General features: G+C 33.0%; 1 protein-coding gene across 1 annotated transcript in view; it reads left to right on the forward strand.

The window, feature by feature from the left end:
* LOC139702403 (cadherin-18-like) overlaps positions 1–21,344 on the forward strand; it is a 215,788-nt gene extending 194,444 nt beyond the window's left edge. Inside the window, 3 exon segments of the mRNA XM_071603491.1 lie at positions 12,103–12,166; positions 12,168–12,343; positions 20,854–21,344. Coding sequence (XP_071459592.1) covers positions 12,103–12,166; positions 12,168–12,343; positions 20,854–21,344 — 731 coding nt within the window.
* Positions 21,345–24,474: the final 3,130 nt, after the last annotated feature.

Raw genomic sequence — 24,474 nt, forward strand, 5'->3', positions numbered from 1 at the left:
GGAAAGTATGGAAACTATTTAAGGGAAACACTGTAATTTAGTGTGTCATGCCTTAAGACCTGAAGATTTTCCTCTTCGTGAATCACAGTACCACAACTTCTTCAAATGTTTATATCCTCTCCTCAGAGTGCTTGTATGAGACAACAATTTTCCATAGTTGGTGTGTTAGTCATCTTTTCTATTGCTGTGACCAAAAGACCTGACAAGAACAATTTTAGAGGAGTCGAAATTTATTTTGGGTCTCAGTCTATAGATGGCTGTCACCATTCCTAGGGTTTCAAGGTGAGGCAGAGCATTATAATGGAAGTGTGTGGAGGTGGGGAGCATCTCTGAACATGGTGACTAGGAAGCAGAGAGAGAAAGAAAGAGAGAGAGAGAGAGAGAGAGAGAGAGAGAGAGAGAGAGAGAGGGAGTTCCCAAAAGGCACACCCCCAGGGAACTAGAGTCTCAGCCACACCCTACCTACCTACAATTACCACCTAGTTAATCCCTATCAGGTGATTAATGTACTGATTAGGTTAAATCATTCATAACCCAATTCTTTTACCTCTAAACTGTCCTTATTCAATCACACACAAGCTTTTGGAGGACATTACACAACTAAACCATAAAACCTGGCATTCATCCTTTCCTGCCTTGCAAGCAAAAGCATTAATTACCCTTTGGTTCTAGACTACAGCTTCTAAAATATCTGTGTAATAAATAGCCCTGGAAGGTACGGGATGCCTTTTAAGAACAAAGGATATTTTTATTTACTCTGTAGTTGAATGAGGATAAGGACTTCTTTAAAACACTTTTTGGGCATGTTTGCTTGCAATTCATTACAAATGATCTATGATTTCCAAACTCAAGATTCTTTAGCAGGCATACAAACTCATTGTGTGCACACAGTGCTCCTGGACTCTTGCACCTCACTATTTTCACCCTAGATTGCTAGGGAATTTATATGAACAAGTGTCTATGCTGTTGATGTGGACATGAGGAAAAATTCCTTCATCTCTGCTCCAGGAACATGTGTCTTCCCCAGTCACCTTAAATTATGGTAGGTTAATTTATTAGCTTGAAAGCTGAAAAAAATCTCAGATAAGACCTTTCACAATTATTAATACATCATTGAACTAAACTGTACTAGAAACTTCTGTAAAAGCATCTATATATTTATAACTTATTAATATGTGTATACTATGCTAATTCCAGAGGCAGACATTTAGAGTATTTATGCCTAGTAACAATAAGGTAGCTAATTTCTTCAAACCAACTAAAAAGATCTTCATTCATGTAAACTCTGACAATATTCCCTGTGTAATAGCCAGAACAACTTGCAAAATAACCAAATTAAAAACAACATTTCATGTTTTTCTAGATCTCTCCTCTCCCCATTAGATCTTTCCTGCCTTATGTTTTCTACCTCATTAATTTGGAACCTGCAAATTTATCTTAACATTGCAGAACAAAAGTCTTCTTAAATGTTCCATCTTGTTTATAAAAAACATTCTTTATTTTGGGCCTAGTTTTTATTACTCACTGTGACATATGCTGGGAGTATATTGGTAGAAACACCAGCATGGAGCTAATGATATACTTAAAGACACAGGAGTCTTACCAGAGAAAATATATGCACTCAGATAAATGTAGACCAAATAGTCCATGCTTAGCCAGATAGTCATTTTTTTTTTACTTTTATCTACAAAAAAAACGGGGAACTTTTTTCTTTTGCATTTTTTCCCTATTTTTAATGTATTATTCTTGTGATTTTTAACGACAATTGTCAGACTATTCTAATCCTTTTAGCATATCTGTGTTTGGTGGGTGAATGTGGAAGGAGACAAAACTCGGATATATAGTCTTCATTCTTGATGTGTCTAATTACTTGCAGTAATTACTTGAAACTGGCTAATCATGGAGAACAGAAATTTATTCCTCAAAATTGTGGAGGCTGGTGTATGGTTAGGGAGCAGTCTCTGCTTCCAAGATTAGACTTGATTACTTCATCCTCTATAGGGAAAGAATTCTGTCCCTGACATGGCAGTAGGGCAGAAGAGAGAGGGCCCACACAGCAAGCTGCTTTTATTGTGGCATTAATTCACTCATGGGAAATGGATCCACCTACCTCCTGGTAATATCACCACCCAACACTTTATTGCTCTGGTGCCCAAGTTTTCAACACCTGAATGTTAGGGCAGAGACGACCAAGTCTTAGCACTAGAAGAAGCTTAAATGCTAGTGTATTTCTGTAGAGAATATTCATTGTTTATTCTTATAAACAAGAATAGAAGGGATTTTCACTTTTATCCAATCAGAGTTTTAACTGAGAAAAGGATGATTTGCAGTTCTGTTTAGATGAAGTTTATCCCTGCTTTGTTCCTGTTCCTGGAGCATGCCACTCTAGGACTCTTTACTGAGAGTGTGCTTGTGGTCTCTAACTTTTACCATTGTTTGTTCAACAGCAAGATATAACACTATACTTTTTTTTTCTTCTTCAAAGTGTTTCAGCTAAACTTTTTTTTCTTAAATTTTTAATTTAAAAAAATATGCTTTAGGAAAAAATCTGCCTTGTATTCAGATATGAGACCCATTGGTTTCCAATTTGGTTCCAGATCCAAGAAACTTCCAAATGCTCTTCTAGTTTCTGTCTCAGTACGTAACCCCAATCTCTCATTAGTTATTAGTATAAGCAAACAGATTGCATGGAAAGAGCAGCTCAATTTAGATAATGGGTCAGGATGTCAGATAACAGTATTTGTAGCATAAGAATGGATTCTTCCTCTAAAATATTTACTGGAATAATATGCTTGGATAAATAAACTTGGCCTATGTATGTATCCTGAATGTCATCTCCAAAGGAGAGAGGATATGAGGATTTTAAGAAAATATTTAGGTCTGGTTTAAATTTACCATCATCATTTATTTTATTAGGAGAATCCCTGGGAACTTTGTTTAAACAACTTACCTAAGTGAAAGATCACAGAGCATGGAAGGGATGAATTATGTTGAAGGACAGAAAATCAGTATGTATTAAAACATATTATATGTGCTAGAAAGGAAAATAAAATCTTAATTAGACATAAATATGAGACTGTTCACACTGACACATGAAAACATGGACAATGAACAATTTAAAAACCTGGTAGGGTGAAAAAATTCAAATGGATGCTGCTTTAAGTGGAATTAGTGATCAGAAAGAACAAAAGGAGAAGAAACACAGAACAGTGTTTCAGAGGTTGATTCTGCAAACAGCTTGTCTTTCTGGTATCTCTACTAATTAAGTATGAGGCCAACCATGTCCCAGCCCTGGCTTTTACCATGACTCAACATTGTCTTTGTAAAATTTAGATAGGAGGATGGTGATTAGTGTTATTTTTATTCTTGCAAAGATAGATTAAATTACAGAGAATTTGGTATCACATGATATAATGTAGTCATAAAATGAACAATACAGATAAATTAAATAGAAAAAGCATTATTGAAGAAACAAACACCCTCAGTGAAGGAAGATTTTGGTTCAAGATTGAAATGATATAGATATCTCCTAGAGAAATCCTTTGACATAACAAAATGTAAAATAATTCTATAAATTTCCAGACAATAATTTAAAATTGTAAAGTGATCGGATGTAGTAAAAATACTCTAAAATTACAAGAGCCAATGCCCATTTAGTGACATTTGAAAGAATAAACTAAAATGAAAGAATTATCTTCCCATCTAAAATATCACTCACTTTAAAATTAATGAAGGGAGTGTACAAAAACTTCATGCATCAGTGAATATAACTTTATAAATTAACATAAAATTTAATTAGGAAAAATATATGGACTTTTTGCAGGCAAATTAAAATAAGATAAAATAAGAATGTTAAAGTATTGAAGGTAAATTCAAAGTATGAATTATTCAATACATGATTATTAAACATCTGCCAGAAACAATGAATTGAGTATAATGACTAGAGCATAATCAAATAAAAGCAATAGTAATAAAATAATAGACTATATAGTACTTTTTAGAAATATCATATGCACTTTGATTATTTTCAATGGGAACTTATTTATTGATTGATTTAATTAAAAATGAAAAGCTTTTTAAACATATACTCATGCAGTTCTATCTCCTCCATCTCTGTTCACACCTTGGGCTCAGCATGGCCATTCCAAGCACTCCACCTGCTCTGTATAACCATTCTTCCTTGCCTTTCCTGGAGAAAATTGTCATTCAACTAAGAGAAATTCTATAGTCAGCTTTTAACATTAGTTTTCTTGCACTTTTTAATCTTTCAAGTGATATTACTTTTTCCAGCATAGAAAGCAGTGAACTAAGTAGGCAGAATGTGGGGACTTAGAAAACATATCTCCTGCTTTCCAGGGGCTTGTGATCTAGTCAGAAAAGTGAGGCTGACATGAAATGCAACTTGCATTTGAAGTCAGTGGAATATCAGTAACTTCAATTACTACAAGTTTTTAGTTTAAAAGATGAAAGCATCATTACACTTTTAAGGTAGAGTCCATTCTTCCAGGCAGAGTAAATCAGAGTACAGTTTCCAACTAGGGGAGAGTTTAAGAGAGTACCAAGATGAGGAAGGCATCATCAGTCACACTGGGGAGAAAAATCCATCCAGGGAAGTGCAGCAAAGCAGAAGCGAGGTGACATTTTAATTCACCCTTGAGTACAGATTGTTATGCATCATTCTCTATTCTGTGCTCTCAATAGATACATTGTCATTCATTGCTTAGTTGCTTTAGTACCAAATTGTAGTGAATAAAAAAAAAACATGATAAGCAAAAAATCTTTAATATTTATCTGGAAATGTATTGTTCACAAATTATTAAATATTAATGATTGGATTTGGATAATTACCAAGTAAGTAAAGGATTTATTTTAGCAATATATACTTTAAAATGTATATTGCAAATATTTTTCTTTAATAATGGCCTTATTTTTACTTTACTATATTGGTAGTGACACAATTTTATTGAAATTTACAACCAAAGTTTAGAAGTTAATTTTAAAGTTAGAGCAATAAACATATGAAATGTTTTCTGATTCAAATGTATATTTCTGCTATTATCTTCCCTTAAATTGTAAAATTTTCATTTTAGCACCAAAACATTCTATTATATGATTTCCCGTTCTTATTCTCTATAGCAAATAAACTTTGGCCATAAAATCTCAGATTTTTTAAAATTTTGGCTCAAACCAGGATTCTGGACTTAGAATACTTTGTGCATGCATTTTGTAATATATATCCTAATCCCCTAATATAAAATCATTCCTCTACCATGGCATGTCTATTCTGTTTCATGATCTTCATGCTGTCTCTTCAGGAACTAGGCTTTATTTAATGCAAGAAGATTTGTCTGACTTAAGTCTTAAGCTTAATTCTAACTGTAACAGTACATTTGTAAATCACAGATTTTTGTAAAGAAAGAGATTACAATAAGTATACATGTCTATCTCTCTTTGTTTACAAGGTTCCAACTCAATTTATCTTTCAAATTTATTCTTTAAAATTCTTTGATGATTTGCTACCAAAAATATTATTAGTGTTGGTCCCTAAGTTCTTTTATTGGATACATATATTCCAATTTTAATAGACCTTCATATTCTTTTAAAATGAATTCATTTTAAAACAATAAAAATGCTATGAAAATTATCATTTACAATCATATTTACCAAGATTTTGTAGACTGCCTGTGCTAGTCAGTTTTCCCTCATGGTGACAAAATACTTGAGAAAATCAGTGAAGGTTCATGATTTGAGAGGTTTTAGTCTATGTCGCTTGTTCCCCTTGCTTTGGGCCTGTAATGAGGAAGAACATTATGGAAGGTGTGGTGGAGCAAAGTTGCTTGCCTAATACCAGCTTGTAAGCAAAGAGATAGAGGAAAGGACCAGGGTCCCATATACTCTTCAAATGCTCAGTATCCATTGGTCTAACTTCCTTCCAATAGGCCCTTCCCCTAAAGACTGCACCATCTCCCAAAGTCTTTAACAAACCTTGTCCTTTTAACCTTCTTCCAATATTTCTAATATTTTGGTTTTTGTTTTGCTTCATAACTTTTCATTTCTTTGAAATAAAATACATTTATGCTTCTAAAATAAATATATTGGCTATTATGTTTCTTTATAACTTTTAGCAAAACATTTAAATGCAATCTAAAACAAAAAAGTTTTTTGTTTGTGTTTTGGGAGAAGGGAGGCTATTTAGGGTTATTAGAAGAACTTTAAATTTCCATCGCTATTAGAAGAACTTTAAATTTTCCATCGTTATGATAAAGCATATTTTCAATGTTGATATTGACTATGCAGCTGTTAAAAACCTTTGCTCTCAAGCCCTCTCATTCAAAATCTACTATGAATTAGTTCTGAAATACAGGTACTTAGGTTGACACACATTGGAAATCCTAGTAGTTTTTAACATGTTCACTTCATACATTTCAGCATTGTCAGATCTGAAGCAGTTTATATTCCCATAGTTTATTCTTGTCCTTCAAACAAGAATTCACAGCTGGTGTGGTAATGTACTTAATTTCGCTACAGAGAATGACCATTTAAAATTCTGTTTTTATCCACAGGGTTTCAAGAGAACATTTAGAGATTTCTCTTTGTCCTAAACAAAATGGTGCACACATAATTCACCCTGCCTTACAAATCAAGCACCACACATCCTCTAATAGATGAGCCAGCTACTACTCCCTGCTGAGTCACTTATCTCCTGTCAGAGAAGAGAGCCTAACACAGTGCTTTCATTCCTCCCTGGCTCTCCTTTCTCTACCAGTCAAATCTCAGATTCTTCACTTGCTTACATTTACTCACATGCATTGGACAGAGTAGCACTGTGCTTTATCAAAAATTAGACACTTGAGTCTTGACTATTGGGAAGTTAAAATCCATATACAGTCTTAATCATAAAGTAGAAAACTCTGAATTTCAACACTAGAGAATTTTTTAGTGGACATTTAACTTTAAATAAAAGAATATGCTTTTGTTTCCTCTTTCTGAGTTGTGTCAGGTCATACTGCATCAAACTTTTTATACCTTTGTAATGATAAAAATATAAATAAAGGAAAGTTGATTCATATGTACCAAGCCAAAAAAAATAAAAGTAGAAGAACAAAATAAAGTTACTGCTAATTTTACTATTCCATGTTCCATTCCACTTTATTTCGCCTTCTTCTCTTGGAAATGTAGGTTCCACTCTTTTACTTAAATTCTTTCTTTGGTATGAATTATACGGTGCTAGGTGCTATAGTAACTTGACCCTTCCTCTGCATTAAGGAAGGTGAAACTTTAAACAGTCTGAAAAAGAGAATTATGCATACAGTAAAACTCTCTAAAGATTTACACTCACAACTTTCTACAGGGTTTATAATTTTAGAGACTTTTAACAGTTTCTTCTACTTTGGCTAATCCATTAGTTGCTAATAATAATGCTATTTATTAAATATCTGTTATAAATATTAGGTAGATGATTTCTCTTATAGTTCATATTCTTATTGTTGTGCTGCTATCCTTGCCTTTTCTTCTGAAATTGCATTTTTGCAATATGTTGATGAACGATTTTGTATCTTGAGTTTAATTTTTTTCTTTATTATACCCCTCCACTTCTAAATTTACATGTATGCAAATGTATGTGTTATTTATGAGATTTGCTGATAGTCTTCAAGGTTTATATTTGTTTTATATGCATTTATTTAATTTTTAGTCTTAGTTATGCAGTCTTTATATGAGAGCTTACATATAACAGAGATGTAATTAATGACAAAGAAAGATTGAAGAGTTTTAAAAATTCTGACAATAGATGAGAGCTTCTCTGCAGCAAGAGATATTTTCTTATTGTGAGGTAAAGAACAGGCATCACAAAGAAACTCAGAAAAGCTACTGTGTGACATCTGATAAAGAATAAATATGAATACAAATAAATGTCAATAGATTAATTTCTAATCTCCTCTGAGAGCATAGTATAAGTTTCTCTATGAACTAAGTGGGGTCAATTAAATGGCTATAACCTTTTTCCAGCATTATTTATGAATCTGAAGGAAGAATTTTTATACAATGGATGGTTGTGTTTATGCAGAATTTAAAGATTATCAAGAAGGAGTGTGGCAGATGGTCAACAGGATGACATTCCAGGGTGCAAATCAGAACGTAATGACATATTGGATCATGCATTTGTGGTTTGGCAGACAGACAAGTGAGGCCACAAGGATGTTTACAAACTCAAATGAACAGGAAGATTCCAGAGTCTGAAAATTGAGCTTAGGGTCATTCTGGGATTGACAGAGAGGAAGTCAGGCAAAACAAGAGAAAGAATAAGCACATAGCAAAGAACATACTGAGCTCCTGCTGCTGAAGTGCTGCAAGTTATGTATAGCTCATTTTGGTTTTAATTTCTTAACACATGCCAATGTAATAAGAAACTGTAATAGAAGAGAAGTTCCTGCTGATTGTCGCTCAAATTACTATTTATCAAGCACCGATCATATGAAAGGAATGTTGCTGGAAACCGCAATAGCATTGTTTATTTCATGGGTTCTAATAATAATTAAATTATAAATTGTTCATATCATTGCCAAAGGGTTAGAGAAAAATGAAACTAAAATATGATCTCCCGTTTTTTGCCCATCTGAAATTCTCCATAATTTGCCACCTAAAATATATATTTTATTGTATATTCTTATTTAGATTAAGATATTCAGTTTTGTCATTCCAAATGTCCTTGAATGTTAGTTCAATACATTAACTGGACTGGCTTCACAAATAAGTGTTCTAAAATACTCTCTCTTCATCCAAGCCATTGAGGGTTCAAACTAAGAACCAAGTCTGGATGCACATTATTAGCAATTGCTTATTATTGAAAATTAATACACAGCACTTCCCATCCACACATGTTCTATCCTTCAATGTTTTCCCTTTATTAATCTTATGTTAATGATTTTTAACTTGACTATCTCTTAAGACTTTCTATAATATTTTTAAGTATATTTGAAATTTTAGAGATTTCTTATTGCCCTTGTAGCCTAAGTTTCATTTTCACCAAGACATACATTTTTATTTTGATATGTACACATACACATGATATATCTCAATAAATATGATCTACATACCCAGACATGACATAAACCATATGATTTATATGCTCACACATGATATGGGACTCCATATGAATATGATCCATATATAAACACGATATAGACTTCCAGTTGGATTTGATCTATAAATGTACTTGTGATATATATGTGTACATGAATATAAACCTATACATGCATGCATTTATATATGTATTTTTCTTACCACTTTCATGTTCTTCCTCATGTTCATAGATTTCTTATTCAAGTTCTTGAGGCTTCTGCCAAGCACATTTTTTGCAGTTCCATTGAAGTACAGACTATCCCTTGTCAAGAGCTCATTATCTGTTGAGGCCTTTCTAGGTGGGAAGTTCTTTGCTTCCTAAATCCTCTCTTCTTTTCAAAAGCTAAACACTCAACTGCAAAAAAAAAGGAAAAAAATGTCTCCATGTCATAGGGTTTTCTATTTTCTATTTAGGAGCTAAAAGTGCACTTCCACAGGCATATTCTGGTTTTCTTTTGTTTGGAATCACATTTGTGGCTGCATTTTCAACAATTATCCACTTTAATAATGTAAACTGTCAGCTAGGCTGGAGCCATAAGATATTCCATATCTACCAGAATGGCTGTTACCATGTTAATCTACATGTCATTATTTATGTCGCTCAAATCCAGTAACAAGTGTCTTGCCCCTCTCCTAAGAATAGTTGTGTAATTCTCAAACATATTTGTGCACATAAACACTTAGCTCAAACATGTTCTTTCTATTAAGGAATTAAAATAGAGACAACTTTATGTTAATCATAACAAAGCATCCAACTGGGAGATCTGATTTTTATGGAAGATCAGGTTTCCTGTGGAATAACCCATGATTGCTATGGTGCATACAAATAATGCATACACGTATATATCTCATCCTCTTCTTTTTCTATTCTGTGACCTGTTTCAGAATACACATTTGATATGGTTTTTAAATTCTTCTTTCACCAGATAAGAAAATCCTTTTCAATTTCTCATTGAACTATTTACTTTTCCTATACATCTTCAGTGACATAATTATATATATATATATATATATATATATATATATATATATATCCTTTTCAATTTCTCATTGAACTATTTACTTTTCCTATACATCTTCAGTGACATAATTATATATATATATATATATATATATATCCTTTTCAATTTCTCATTGAACTATTTACTTTTCCTATACATCTTCAGTGACATAATTATATATATATATATATATATATATATATATATATATATATATATGTGTGTGTGTGTGTGTATTTATATGTATATTTTTCCATTTAATTCTCTATATTATATTAAATATTTGTAAATTAATTATATTTCTATTGCATTTACTTAGAACATTCAATCAAGAAAATATTATATGGTATAGTATTATTACTATCAAATTACCTATATTAAAAAAAGAATTCTAATTTTCATAATAAAAATCATTGACTTGAGAAAGAGAATCCCTAAATATAAATGTCCAATGGTGCACTCACATTTTTAGTGCAAAATAATTAACTCAGGTATAGTCATAGGCTGAGTTCCCTGTGATGCTGACTCTGAATTGGAGTTTAGAGTGCAGGATGTTCATGAATCTGATATATATATATATATATATATATATATATATAAATTGTACAGAGTAAGTTTCTTTTTTTCAATACTGTGGGTTGAACCCAGAGACACTTTAACACTGAGCTTCATTCCCTGCCTTTTTAAATTAGAAATAAGGTCTTGCTAAGTTTCATAGAAACCTTTCTAAATTGCTGAGTTTGACCTCAAAGTTTCAATCCTCCTGCCTTAGCCTCTCATGTTGCTGGGATTACACATTTGTATCACAATGCCTGGCTAAGATTCTGTGCAGTTTTAATGCTTCTCAATGGCTGACCCCATGACAAAGCTCTTAAGCTAAACTTATCTTTCAATATATCAGCATTTGGTGGTAAATGTTCTGAATATTCTAACCTTTCATGAGGAAGTCACTGAAAGTTGTGACCTAGGGTCAGGTGATAGTTTATAGGTAGAGCAATAAGTCTTTCCCAGAAGGGTATCTGAACAGTATATCCAAGTGTGTACCATGGGATCTTTTCACTCATAGACATTCTGGGAAGAGAAATAACAATGGTAAAATATTATATGATATATACATTTCAGTACATCAATATTAATTGGTGACAAATTGACCAAGATGTGATATTACAATTTTGATCAGGATTCTAGAATGTATCAAAGTGTGTCCTGTGTGGTTTGATATAAATTATACTCTACGACTCTGTCCATTTATTTTAAACTACTTATTTATAATACAAATTATTTTCTCCAATACAATAAAAATTTTAGCAACCACTTTCATATGATGTTGTATGGATTGATCAATATGTATCATGCCCACATTTCTTATAGTACATAACATTTAAAAAAATCACATAAAATAGAACTATTTGGTCACCTTTAACTTCCATGTGGTGTATTCACTCTGACAAAAGTGCATCATATTATAGTTAAGTTTTTAAGTTTATCAATCTATGTGGTGTTTTCATAGAAATATCATCTGTATCAGTGGTTCTTAGACATTTTTAATGTATTGAAATCTCCTGAATAGTTTGCTGAAGTACAGATATCTGTTGCTGTCATTTGAAGTAAGAGTCTAGGTTTGGGGTGATCCTCCTAGTTCACAACAAAGACTAGGATCCATTTGCTTCAGGCCATTTCTATGCCTTAAGTATTTTAGCTGCTAAGTAAGTCCATATTCAAAATGGCTTTGTCTCTTCCCTGCTGTCCTCCCATGACTTCACCATTCCATCAGTTTGGCTCTATTAACTACTCAAATAATTTTCTCAATTGAACTATGAATTTTAGCTATTCCTTAAAAATTTCCCCTTCATGTTCCCTTGGCCATTTTGTGAGTTAAAAAAAAAAAAATCACACATATCCGTTTTATCCATTAAAGGAAATGTGAATCTTTAATGGCAGCTTCACTAAGTATATTTTGTTTTGCTTATGTCTATCATAGATAACACAGCCAGCATTCTAACAAGGCGGAGGAGATTTAGTCGAACTATTCAGGATGTGTATTATGATCTCTGATGGTGGAATCCCCTCTTTCAGCAGCAGCAGCACCCTCACCATCAGGGTTTGTGCATGGGAGAGAGATGGGCGCGTGCGGACCTGTCATGCAGAAGCCTTCCTGTCCTCGGCTGGTTTGAGTACAGGATCCCTAATCGCTATCCTTCTCTGTGTTGTCATTCTCCTGGGTAAGTCATTCTACAGCCTAAGGTGGTACAATGGCAGTTCTGAATGGGAGTAAATTGTATTCTTGAAATATAAGGATTACAAAGGCATAATGGGGATAATAAAACATGGCTGCACATATTCTAATAAATTAAATTTTACAAATCTGTAATCTGGAACTAATTTGATTCAAAACTTGGGAAAGAGTTGGAATATCAGCAACATATGAAATCTAAGAGAAAAAGTTTTGAAAGTATGTATTTTAGAAAAATTAATAGTAAGATATTCTAAGTCCCATTTGGAAAGAACTTTTCAATTAATTTCTGGGAACAGAAAGACATTGTTTTAATATGTCTAGGACCTACCCTGCTTAGCTCAGCCAAGGTCAGCCCACTTGGGTCTTATAGCCATAGTATAAATAAGCACAGAAATTTAATATACAGTATGAGGACTAGAGTTAATAATAACATGGTTTTATATCGATAAAAAAATGTCAAAAAAGTAGATTTTAAGTTGTTTTAGCACACACACATGAAAAGGGGGTAAATGTGAGATGAAGAATATGTTAATTTGCTTGATAATAGTTATCATGTCACTGGATAGTAATATATTCAAATATCATGTTTACATCACAGACATATACAATAAAGTAAATCTGATAACCAAATAAGAATATAAAAGTCTTATAGAAACTTCTGTAATTCCCAAATATCAGTTAATCATCAATGTTAGCTGAGTTTAACATATTCATTCTAAGACACTGTAACCTGAAATATCATATATTTTATTAAATTCAATTATATTATATTGAATACTGTAAGATTTTCTCGAATCTGAGATTTGCATTGCATTTTATTTTATTAAAAAATCCAGTTTTATATTAGCTCTTGTTATATTCTAATGGATGTTAGATGTGTATTCTAAACCTCATCACATCTATACTTCAAACTGATATTATCTCAAACTTTTAGATCTTATTTAAGACAGACACAATATAAAGAAAGAAAGAAAAAAGAAAGAAAGTAAGATAGTACACCCAGATTTTGTAACAATAAAGGTAGATATGAGCCGTTTTTTCTACATAGTTTAGAGTGCATATGTGTTTGTCTTCCAGTGTGTCCCCACTTCCTCCTTTCCATTAGAGACTTATTTGTGACCTTTCTTGGTAGTGTGCACATGTGAAAAAAAAAAAAAAGCACTGTATTTTTTGTTAAGACTAGGGTATTCCCACAAAGAATATTCCAGGTTTTGTTCCTGGGAGGAAGATAACCTGCTTGCATAGATGGTGAAGAGAGTAAGTTGGAATGAGGCTGACGAGGAGAAGGAACATAAGAAGCATGTGTGAGAAAATGTAAAGCTATTGTGTATCTGAAAAAAATGGGGGTTTGCTGCAGGTGTGTAGACTGGATTAAAACAGGAGAGTCTCATTGTAAACTTGGCAAGTGGAAAAGATCACAGTGACTGAATTGAAGAAAAAAATCTCATGGTGCTAAGAGAATAACAGGGGAGTAGTCTTCCTCTGACATGGCATGAATTGGATCAGCACATTTTGAGTTAAGTTGAAAAAAAGTGAATAATATCAAAATATGATAAATACCTTTGATAACTTAGATGTCTGAGTAAGTTGGAACAGTATCAAACAGGGCTATTTGTCTATTCATCTCTTGCTGAGTGTATACCCTGTTTCTCCCTTAGTTATGCAATGGATTAATCCATTTTGGTTAAATTACATAGCAAAAATAAAAAAAATACAGAGAGTAAAGAGTAGAACTGAGCTGTGTGAAACTTCAAAGTGATTGCCATGTCAGGAGGGATGAGATAAGAGAGGACAGAAAAGAAATCAGAAAGATAGAAATTTAGTCAAGTACAGTGTCACAAATGTACATGGGAAAGAGTGTTGATGGGAATAGAGCACTGTGTTACACACTGAATCTATTCAATGTCAAAAACTGCTCACAAGTTCAACAATTTGTACCTAAAAATTATTGTTTGCACTTAGCAACCAGAAACATGCATAATTTGTGCAACACCATAACAAGAGCTGTTTCACTGTGGTAGGATCTTTTAAAGTGTTAAGTCAGCTTCCCTTTCTATGAAACAGTGTCTGATAAGAACTACTTAAAGGATGAAAAGTATATTTTGGATCCTAGATTCAAAGATGTAGTGCTTAGTCAGCCAAATCCATTGCTCTGTGTCTAAGATGGAGAAAAGCATAATGATGGAAGACTATGGCCAACAAATGTGGCTCAGTTTAAGCCACTGGGAAAACAGAGAGAGAACAAGTAATCAGTGATACCAGTGACCTATATCTTCAAGCTATACCCTACCTGCTTATAATTATCACTGAGTACAGTAATACTTTCAAGTTATTAAAAGATGAAATGGATTAATCCACTGCTTAACTGACAACTCTCATAAACTAATCATTTCACCTCTGGTTGGTACCTCACTGTCTCCCATGCCTTTGGGAACAACTCATATTCAAATCATAACATATAGTAAATGCATGGTACATAAGGAAAAGAGGGAAATCAGGCTTTAAAAATTTATTTATTAGTCATAACTGCTATTGTCCTTATGTATTTTTGTCGCAGTCCGGCTGCAGCAAACTAACCGGGGGTGACAAACAACTTGTGTAGATTGATACAGCAGGAGTAGGAGCCATTTATTGTAGGACAGGAGTGGTATTTATATATTCCACACAGCTTATCTTAATTAGCGTAAACTAGATACATCAGTCAACCAATAAGGAATCTCCACACTTAATGGCTCCCTGGTGTTACTTCACAAACCACTCCCTCTGGCAATATGCCAGGCGCCATCCAGACCTGTTTACAGACTCTAACATTCCCCTGGCAAAATGCCAGGCGCCATCCTGACTTGTTTACAGACTCTAACATTTGCCAGGCGCCATCCTGACTTATTTACAGACTCTAACATATTTTGTTTTTCTCCATAAAATTAAAAAAAGAAAAAACACAAACACACACAAAAAAAACACATCCAAAACAGAAAATAAAGTCATACAGCAGCAACAGAACACTGGATCCCCTTAGAGTTCTTAACTGAAGTCACAGAGAATAAAAGTTTATGATTTTAATATAAATTATTTTAAAAAATATTTTTCTTTGTTCTTTTTAGTTATACATGACAGTAGAATATATTTTTACATATACTACATACATGGAGTATAACTTCCAATTTTTGTGGTTATACATGATGGGGAGACACACTGGTAAAACTTTTTAATTTTGAATGATAGGTTATTTGTGATCTTCAATTTTGTTTTCATTTATCATCATACAACCATTACCATTAAATATGATAAATAATTAAATGTATTGAAAAAAATCAATATACAGTTTTAAATTGTGTTATTCTAATAACATTTTAATAATTCATAAGAATAATACTTCATTTAATTAACATTTATAAAAATATATTTTATCTTGTAAGGATAATTATTAGAACATTTGTACATTTTATATTCTCTGTCAAGAATAATAAAACACATTTTCTATTTGGTGTGTTTGATATTTTTATATCAATACTCAAATATGTTTTATGCTTTTATCTAAATATTTTATAATTCTTTCTTAAGTTAAGGTTTAATCAATTTTTAATGACAAAGTAATTTTTATTGCTAATGGCATTGTAAGGTTTTATTCTTTTCAGAAAATATCTGGACAACAGACACAGAATGTAATTAGAATGTAATGTATTAGACTTCATGGAAAATATATGCAATACCAACACTAGCAAGACATTACAACCTGAAATTCTAAAATAACATTCCACCCTAATGGCTATACCAATTATGAAATTAATATTTTAATATTGAAAACATATTTTAATTATCAGTTTCAGTTCATAAATTTGGCATTGGTTGTACTTATAATTACCTGATTTGGGTGACCCATTTCAGATCCTCTTGTTTTTAATCCTGAACCTGTGAATATGAGGTTTCTGATAAAAGAATCATGTAAACTCAGCTGTTAAATATTTCTATGCTCATTTTTTATGTGATTTTGCAATTTAAATATGTTCTAATTTTAGGCAAAAATCTATTGCTTATCTGAAAATAGTGCTTGGAAACCAAAAGCCTAACTTTAAACCGTACATGTACATTTTGTGAGAACCGTTATTTACTGTTGAGAGCACTTTTTATAGACCCTTTTAATCAGAAGAATGGCAGAGAATGTGGAGTGGGACTTCATGATGTATTTGGAGCTTGTTGTTGAATAGCAGAAACTGGAGCCCACAGTTTATTTTATTTTATTTTATTTTTTAAGAGAGAGAGAGAGGAGATTTTTTTTAATATTTATTTTTAGTTTTTGATGGACACAATATATTTATTTTATTTTTATGTGGTACTGAGGATCGAACCCAGTGCCCCTCGCATGCCAGGAGAGTGCGTTACCACTTGAACCACATCCCCAGCCCCACAGTTTTTATTTCTTCTTTTTAGTTATACATGACAGTAGAGTATGTTTTGACATATTCATACAAACATGGAGTATATCTTATTCTAATTAGAATCCCAGTCTTGCAGATGTATGTGTTGTATTCATATATATACAAAAGAAAGGTTATGTCAGATTAGTTTTACTGTCTTTCCTATTCCTATATCCCCTCCCTTCCTTTCGCATCCTCCTTTGTCTAATCAACTGAACATCTTTGTTCCCCATCTCTGCAACCTTGCTGTGTGTTAACATCTACATATCAGTGGTATGTCTGACCTTTGGTGTTTGGGGATTGGTTTATTTCACTTAGTATGACAGTCTCCAGGTTCATCCATGTCATGGCAAATGTCATAAGTTCATTCTATATGGCTGAGTAGCATTCCATTGTGTGCATATATCACATTTTCTTTATCAATTCATCTATTGAAGGGCACCTAGGTTGGTTCCATGGGTTGGCTATTGCAAATTGTGCTGCTGTAAGCATTGATGTGGCTGCATCACTGTAAAATACTGATTTTAACTCCTTTAGATAAGAGAAGTCGCCTAAGTGGGTAAAATGGTGGTTCTTTTCCTAGGTTTTGAAGAATCTCCATAATGCTTTCCACAGTAGTTACATGGATTTGTAGTCCCACCTGCAATGTGTGAGTGTAACGTTTTCCCCACATCCTTCACAATATTTATTCTTGATTCTTGCCACTCTGACTAGAATGAGGGGAAATCTCAGTGTAGTTTTATTTTTTATTTCTCTAATTGCTAGAGATATTGAATATTTTTATAATGTATTTGTTTATAGTTTGTATTTCTTCTTTTGAGAAGTGTGTGTCTAGTTCCTTTTCCCATTTATTGATTGGGTTGTTTGTTTATTTGGTGTTAAGTTTTTTAGTTCTTCTGAGGAGCAGGTGGCAAAGATTTTCTCCCATTCTGTAGACTCTCTCTTCATGTTCTTGATTGTTTCCTTTGCTGTGAATATGCTTGTTAGTTTGATACCATCCCATTTATTGACTTTTAATTTTTCTTCTTGAACTTTAGGAGTCTTGTTGAGGAAGTCAGTTCCCAAACCATCAAGTTGAAGTGTTGGGCCTACTTTTTCTTCTAATAGGTGCAGGATCTCTGGTCTAATATTTAGGTCTTTGATTCACTTTGTGTTGAGTTTTATTCAGGGTGATAGATATGGGATCAATTTCATTCTGCTACATATGAATTTTCAGTTTTCCCAGCACTATTTGTTGAAGAAGTTAACTTTTCTCCAGTGTATGTTTTTGGCTCCTATGTCTAGTATGAGTGGTACTTTGTATAATATGCATGATTGGAGAGATTAAATTGGGGAGGGGTCATTTTAATATTTTCATTTGAGTTCCAGATTTTTAAAATAAGAATATGATTGTCAAATCTCCCTATGTAATTATTTTCTGCACTTATCATCTTAAAATATACTTTGGTATTACGATTTTTTGAGACATAATTTAGTTCAAACTATTCATAAGTAAATTAGGAGTCTAATATTCTTAATAGCCATGAGCTGATTTTTAAAAAAAATATTTAAAATAAATTTCCACTAAGGCTACTACTATTCATGAAGGTTCATTAAAGCCTTCACAAAGATTATTCTTTTGCCCATCTACATAAGAATTGTCTGTAGAGTATTTGCATTGTGCCAACTGCCACAAATATCTGCTAAAAACAAGTGGGAGAGTGCATCAGGAACACACATGTGAACTGGGTTTCAGCTTGCTTCAGTGGGTAGATTTGACTAGAGGAACCATATGTCCATGTACACCCTGAGGTCCTAATATGATGATAATAAACATCCTATTTCTCTTAAGAGTATGACAGTCTATGTTATTATTTATGTTTTGATATTATATTAAGCTGGAATGTAGCAATTCTATGAATCACTGTTTACTAGCAATAACTACCTAGAAAAGAGTGCACTGTAAATATAAAAATGTTCAAGCATCTAGCATCTATATGTTGAATGAGAAGATAAGAAATTTTTTTTCAAAACTTTTGGAGAATAAGCAAATATAAACCATCATAATAAAAAACATAGCATTACCCCCACATTTCACTCACCAAGTATGATACATACACAAGAATTGAAGCATTACACTAAGTTTGATGAAGGATGAAAATAATCTCCATAATTCCATAATATAATTGATTATATCTTTCCTATTATGCATGTACATAAATTTCTTTGAAATCAATAGCTAACCATTTCACCATAAAATAAAATAACTAGATTTATTAATGAAAGTAAGAATTTTCACTATAATGAATTAAGTAGTCTGTAGAAATAAGACATCCAATCTCGAACAGCCTCCTCATTTATTCATAAATATGAGCAGAAATTTTCAGTGAAGTGATAAATCTTCACCTCTGCATAAAATGAAGTTAGTTACTTGATGATGTGTTTAGAGCTTTGACTTAGAAAACTGAGAGGTGGATTTAAAGAAAAAAGTACACAGTGGTATTAAATGCATATTTATTTCATTGAGTAAAAGTAATTTTCCCCCAAATAAAAGGAATAAACATGTTTAAAGTTTAAATATAATTGGAGTTGTCAGATAAAATGTAATGAACCCAGTTAATGTGAATTTCAGATAAAAGTATGTGTATATAGACACACACACACACACACACACACAGCAGATAAAAGTATGTGTATATGCTCTCACCCTGTAAAAAATCTAGAGTGCAATAATATAATATTTTGAACATATATGGCATATATGTGCTTTCTGCAATATTTTGGTATGTATACATCCCAAATACTATATGAGGTTTACTTAATTAACATATAATAATATATAATAGTGTGTATTGTGTATGTTATCATCTCATATTTACACATAATTGAATATCCTGCTTTTTAATTTTCATTTGATGAATCTAATTATCTGAAATGGCATTTGAATGCACTTCCTTAATTAGTACAATGTAAAGAACCGTGTATAGACTGTAGTGTACTCTATTGTGCCTGAAGACAGTGTATCCAAAGTTCAAGTGAGATAATCCTTTCTATTTGGTGTGAATTTAATATCTCAAACAGAAAGATTTAAAATCCTGAGAACTGGCCAAAGCAAAGTGCCCAAGGTTCATTTCTATTACTTTATCTGGTGATTGCAACATCACTGGTAATTTTAACCCACCATATTTGTTGAGAACTATCCTAAACCACTGGCCAACAGGTCACTTAGCTCCTTATTCTATATGTTTGGAAAAAAAAAAGTAGAACACTGTTCTGGAAATATCATTGCTTCTGGTGTGAGAAGTCACAGAGTGCTAGCCCTTTCACCTACCCTCTATGGGAACAATTCTTTCCATCTTAATACACTTTTCTGCATCCAGCTTCTTCATTGTTTAATTGATTAAACCAAAGTTGAGGATTAAATAAATAAGGTATGTGAAGAACATTCACAAACTAAAAAAGATACAATATAAACATATAAAATATATGAAAATAAAATTTATGTTGTGTTCAAATAAAGTAACATTCTTTTGCAACTTGATAGGGTAAATGCATTTTTATTGTCTGATACAATAAAAGGTACTGAAGAAGGGAGATCAGCCTTATACAATATTATTTCTTTACTCTTTAGCAAGACATCAAATATCAAAGGGTAAAAGTAGAGGCCCCTTCTTTGAATTTTAAAGGAACTCAATACATCCTGTCTTTGGTGTCTTCACCTAAAATGATTAAGTATCTATTGATAGACAAACACATTATGTTATTTTTTTCATTCAAAATTCAATTATTTTTCCACAATTTGTTTCTGTCACATTAGACACAGAATAGTTTTTCAGTAGTCTGATTCAAGAAACCTGAGTTCCTAAGCCTGATGAAATAAGATCTGCAATTCACAATGTTCCATGGGGATGATCATTTTGTTACATTCTTAGGGCATTAAAATACCTTGAGGTGTTATTCAGGATGCACAGGTGAATGCTGTGATGCAGTGCCAGCTGAGTGCTAGAGTGTGGTGACAGGCATAGTAAATTGCTGATGTCAGATCTCCACGAATTTTCCTTTCCCCTAACTGTTTATCCTTTTTTTCATTCTTCTTCAGCAATTGTAGTACTTTTTATCACCTTGAGGCACAGCAAAAAAGAGCCATTGATCATTTCAGAAGAGGATGTGCGAGAGAATGTGGTCACCTATGATGATGAGGAAGGTGGGGAGGAAGACACTGAGGCCTTTGACATCACCGCATTGAGGAACCCTTCTGCAGCTGAGGAGCTCAAATACCGGAGGGACATCCGACCTGAAGTGAAGCTCACTCCCAGGCACCAGACACTGTCCACCCTGGAAAGTATAGATGTTCAGGAGTTCATAAAGCAAAGACTGGCAGAAGCAGACCTAGATCCCAGTGTTCCTCCATATGATTCTCTTCAGACTTATGCCTATGAGGGTCAGAGATCAGAAGCTGGATCTATCAGCTCACTGGATTCAGCAACGACACAATCAGACCAGGATTATCAGTACCTTGGAGACTGGGGGCCTGAATTTAAAAAGTTAGCTGAACTCTATGGAGAAATAGATTCTGAAAGAACAACTTAGGGGGCCAATTCTTAAAACCTTGTGGAATCTGCTTCCTCAGCAAGTGGAGACATAACCTCAGCAATGACAAAGCATAACCAAGGAAACAGTACTTGAACTGAGCAAGCTGTACACAGCTCCTGTAGAAACAAGTGCCCTTTCTACAATCCAAACTGGGTTATTTAATTGGAAGAAAGCAAAATATAAAAGAAAAATGCAGAGAAAAATCTGCTGTCCTTGTGTATATTTTCAATTGCTCAATAAAGTCGGTGGTACTGTTTAATTAAGAATACCAGAAAAAAAGCCAAACACGAATATTTGTTTCAATATTTTGTGATATCTTTTTTCCTAAAGCAAAACTACAAAAAGGGGCTCAAAATCACTGACAACTATGACTTTTAGGGGTGGTGCATTGCAAAAGGAAACTCATGAAGATAATCATGACCTCTTTTTCCACTTTTTTGAGTGGAGTCTTGAGAGCCACACACTGTTGTGACAGATCCCATTAGCCTTGTCTTGTGTTTAAATTGCATACGGTGTTCCCCCTCTACCAGACCATTCTGTCATGGACTTGTACCATTTCCCTCTGCCCTTCCCCACTTCCTTTCTCCATACAAAATTGATGGAGCATGGGGATTTGCTGCCTGCACTATAAAGTACGCAACTTCGGTGTACCGGACATGCATCGTACTGAGCAGGAGACAATAGTCTCTGTCTCGTCTGCCCTCCTTTATTTTAACAGGAGATCCTCCCCCCCATTTTTTTAATAAATAGAATGAATTGTTGAAGGTATACTCTGAAAATCTGATACGTCAGGGAAAGATTTATTTTATAAATAGATACAAACCTTATCCTTTACAAAATGTTGAGGAACTTTTTATTTTTTCCCTTTATTTTAGAAAACTGAAATCAGCCAAAATTTTTGCTTCAGTCTTAATTCATTTTCCATTTTCATCATAGACAGTCATCAAAAATATGTACCTCACATGTTATCATAGTCTAAAAGGACTATTTTTCAAGTAGCATAAACATAGACTCATTGTTGACTTATTCTTTACACTGGTTCAGACTTATCAGTACTTACATGTTTGATGTCTACAGAGGAATATGTAGGACTGGGTACAAAAAGTAGGAGTTTCACACTTATTATCATTGGACACATGCCTGAATGTCTCTGAAATTCAGGGTCCAAAAGTGCAAGATAGAAATGGACTGACTTCCCTGCTTACCTCACAGGGCTGTTGTGAGGATCAAGCATCTGTAAAACTGCTTTACCCACTGCAAAGGATTCTGCTCCATACATGTTTGCAGACACTAATTTTCTAATTCCATTAACTTATAAATATATATTTACATACATTTTACATAAAATATTATATTATCATGGAAGAATGTCATGAAATCATCAACAGTGATGTTACTGTTTAAGTAAATATGTAATGCATAAGTCTATTTATTTTAATATTTTCCTAAACAATCTAATTTTCTTAATATTTCTTGGGGATTTTTGTTTTTCAAATTGTTTTGGGTAATGTTTTGTTTTTGTGTGTTGCTCTTGATCTCGAAGTAAATATTCATAGCATAATAAGTTCGATTTTCTAAGTGATCCCATCTGTATATTCAGTTAAACTAGAATTTCTAAATTCATGAAATGCAAATTATTTGATGGGAAAATTTTTCTTTGCACTTTAATTTTTTTTCATGATCTAGTGTTTCCAAAATCACATGACATTTTGTGTAATTCTACCCATGTGCAAAATTTTGGATTTTGCCTCATGTCACAGCTGCCCTGCACTATCATATTTCATTTTTGAGGTATGGGAAGAAAGTAAATTTAATTTGAATAATTCTCAATTTGTGTTTTAAGCCTGAGGAATAAAATGTAGTTTAAGGTTTTTACAACATTTTAGATTTCCAGATGCTGCTTTATCATTTTTTACATCATAATGGTGTGTGTTCTGGTGTAGAGCATGAATCCAAAGAGACATGAGGGCCTCGGGGAAGAGCCTATGGGCACACAGGCTCTGATTATGCTAACGCTGGACTACTTTAGTCCTGAAAGGAGAGAAAACCTCAGAGATCGACTATGACCCTGATGTCTTGACTTTCCCATTCCAAAAGGAGGAGAAATATCAGGATTCTGAAGTTTATCAGGCGTTTGAATTTAGATTTTGATGAACTATCCATGGCTTCTTATTTTTTGAAATATTTACCTTGTAACTTCACTGATGAGGTTTTGAAATATAAAAAATGTGTATTTCCTTCTAACCATTTACATAAAAGTCACTCATATGGACTTCGGAAACAAGCAGGAGTGTCCATACTCATATCAAATAAAATAGATTTCAAGCCAAAGTTAATCAAAAGGGATAAAGAGGGACACTACATACTGCTTAAGGGAACCATACACCAACAAGACATAACAATCATAAATATTTATGCCCCAAACAATGGTGCAGCTACGTTCATCAAACAAACTCTTCTCAAGTTCAAGAGTCAAATAGACCACAACACAATAATCATGGGAGACTTCAACACACCTCTCTCGCCACTGGACAGATCTTCCAAACAAAAGTTGAATAAGGAAACTATAGAACTCAATAACACAATTAATAACCTAGACTTAATTGACATATATAGAATATACCACCCAACATCAAGCAGTTACACTTTTTTCTCAGCAGCACATGGATCCTTCTCAAAAATACATCATATATTATGTCACAGGGCAACTCTTAGACAATATAAAGGAGTAGAGATAATACCATGCATCTTATCTGATCATAATGGAATGAAACTGAAAATCAATGATAAAAGAAGGAAGGAAAAAGCATACATCACTTGGAGAATGAACAATAGGTTACTGAATGATCAATGGGTTATAGAAGACATCAAGGAGGAAATTAAAAAATTCTTAGAGATAAATGAAAACACAGACACAACATATCGGAATCTATGGGGCACATTGAAAGCAGTTCTAAGAGGAAAATTCATTGCTTGGAGTTCATTCCTTAAAAAAAGAAAAAAAAAAAAACAAATAAATGATCTCATACTTCATCTCAAAATCCTAGAAAAAGAAGAGCAAAACAACAGCAAAAGAAGTAGAAGGCAAGAAATAATTAAAATCAGAGCTGAAATTAATGAAATCGAA

Source organism: Marmota flaviventris, chromosome 17, assembly GCF_047511675.1.
Source record: "Marmota flaviventris isolate mMarFla1 chromosome 17, mMarFla1.hap1, whole genome shotgun sequence".
NCBI classification, from domain to species: Eukaryota; Metazoa; Chordata; class Mammalia; order Rodentia; family Sciuridae; genus Marmota; species Marmota flaviventris.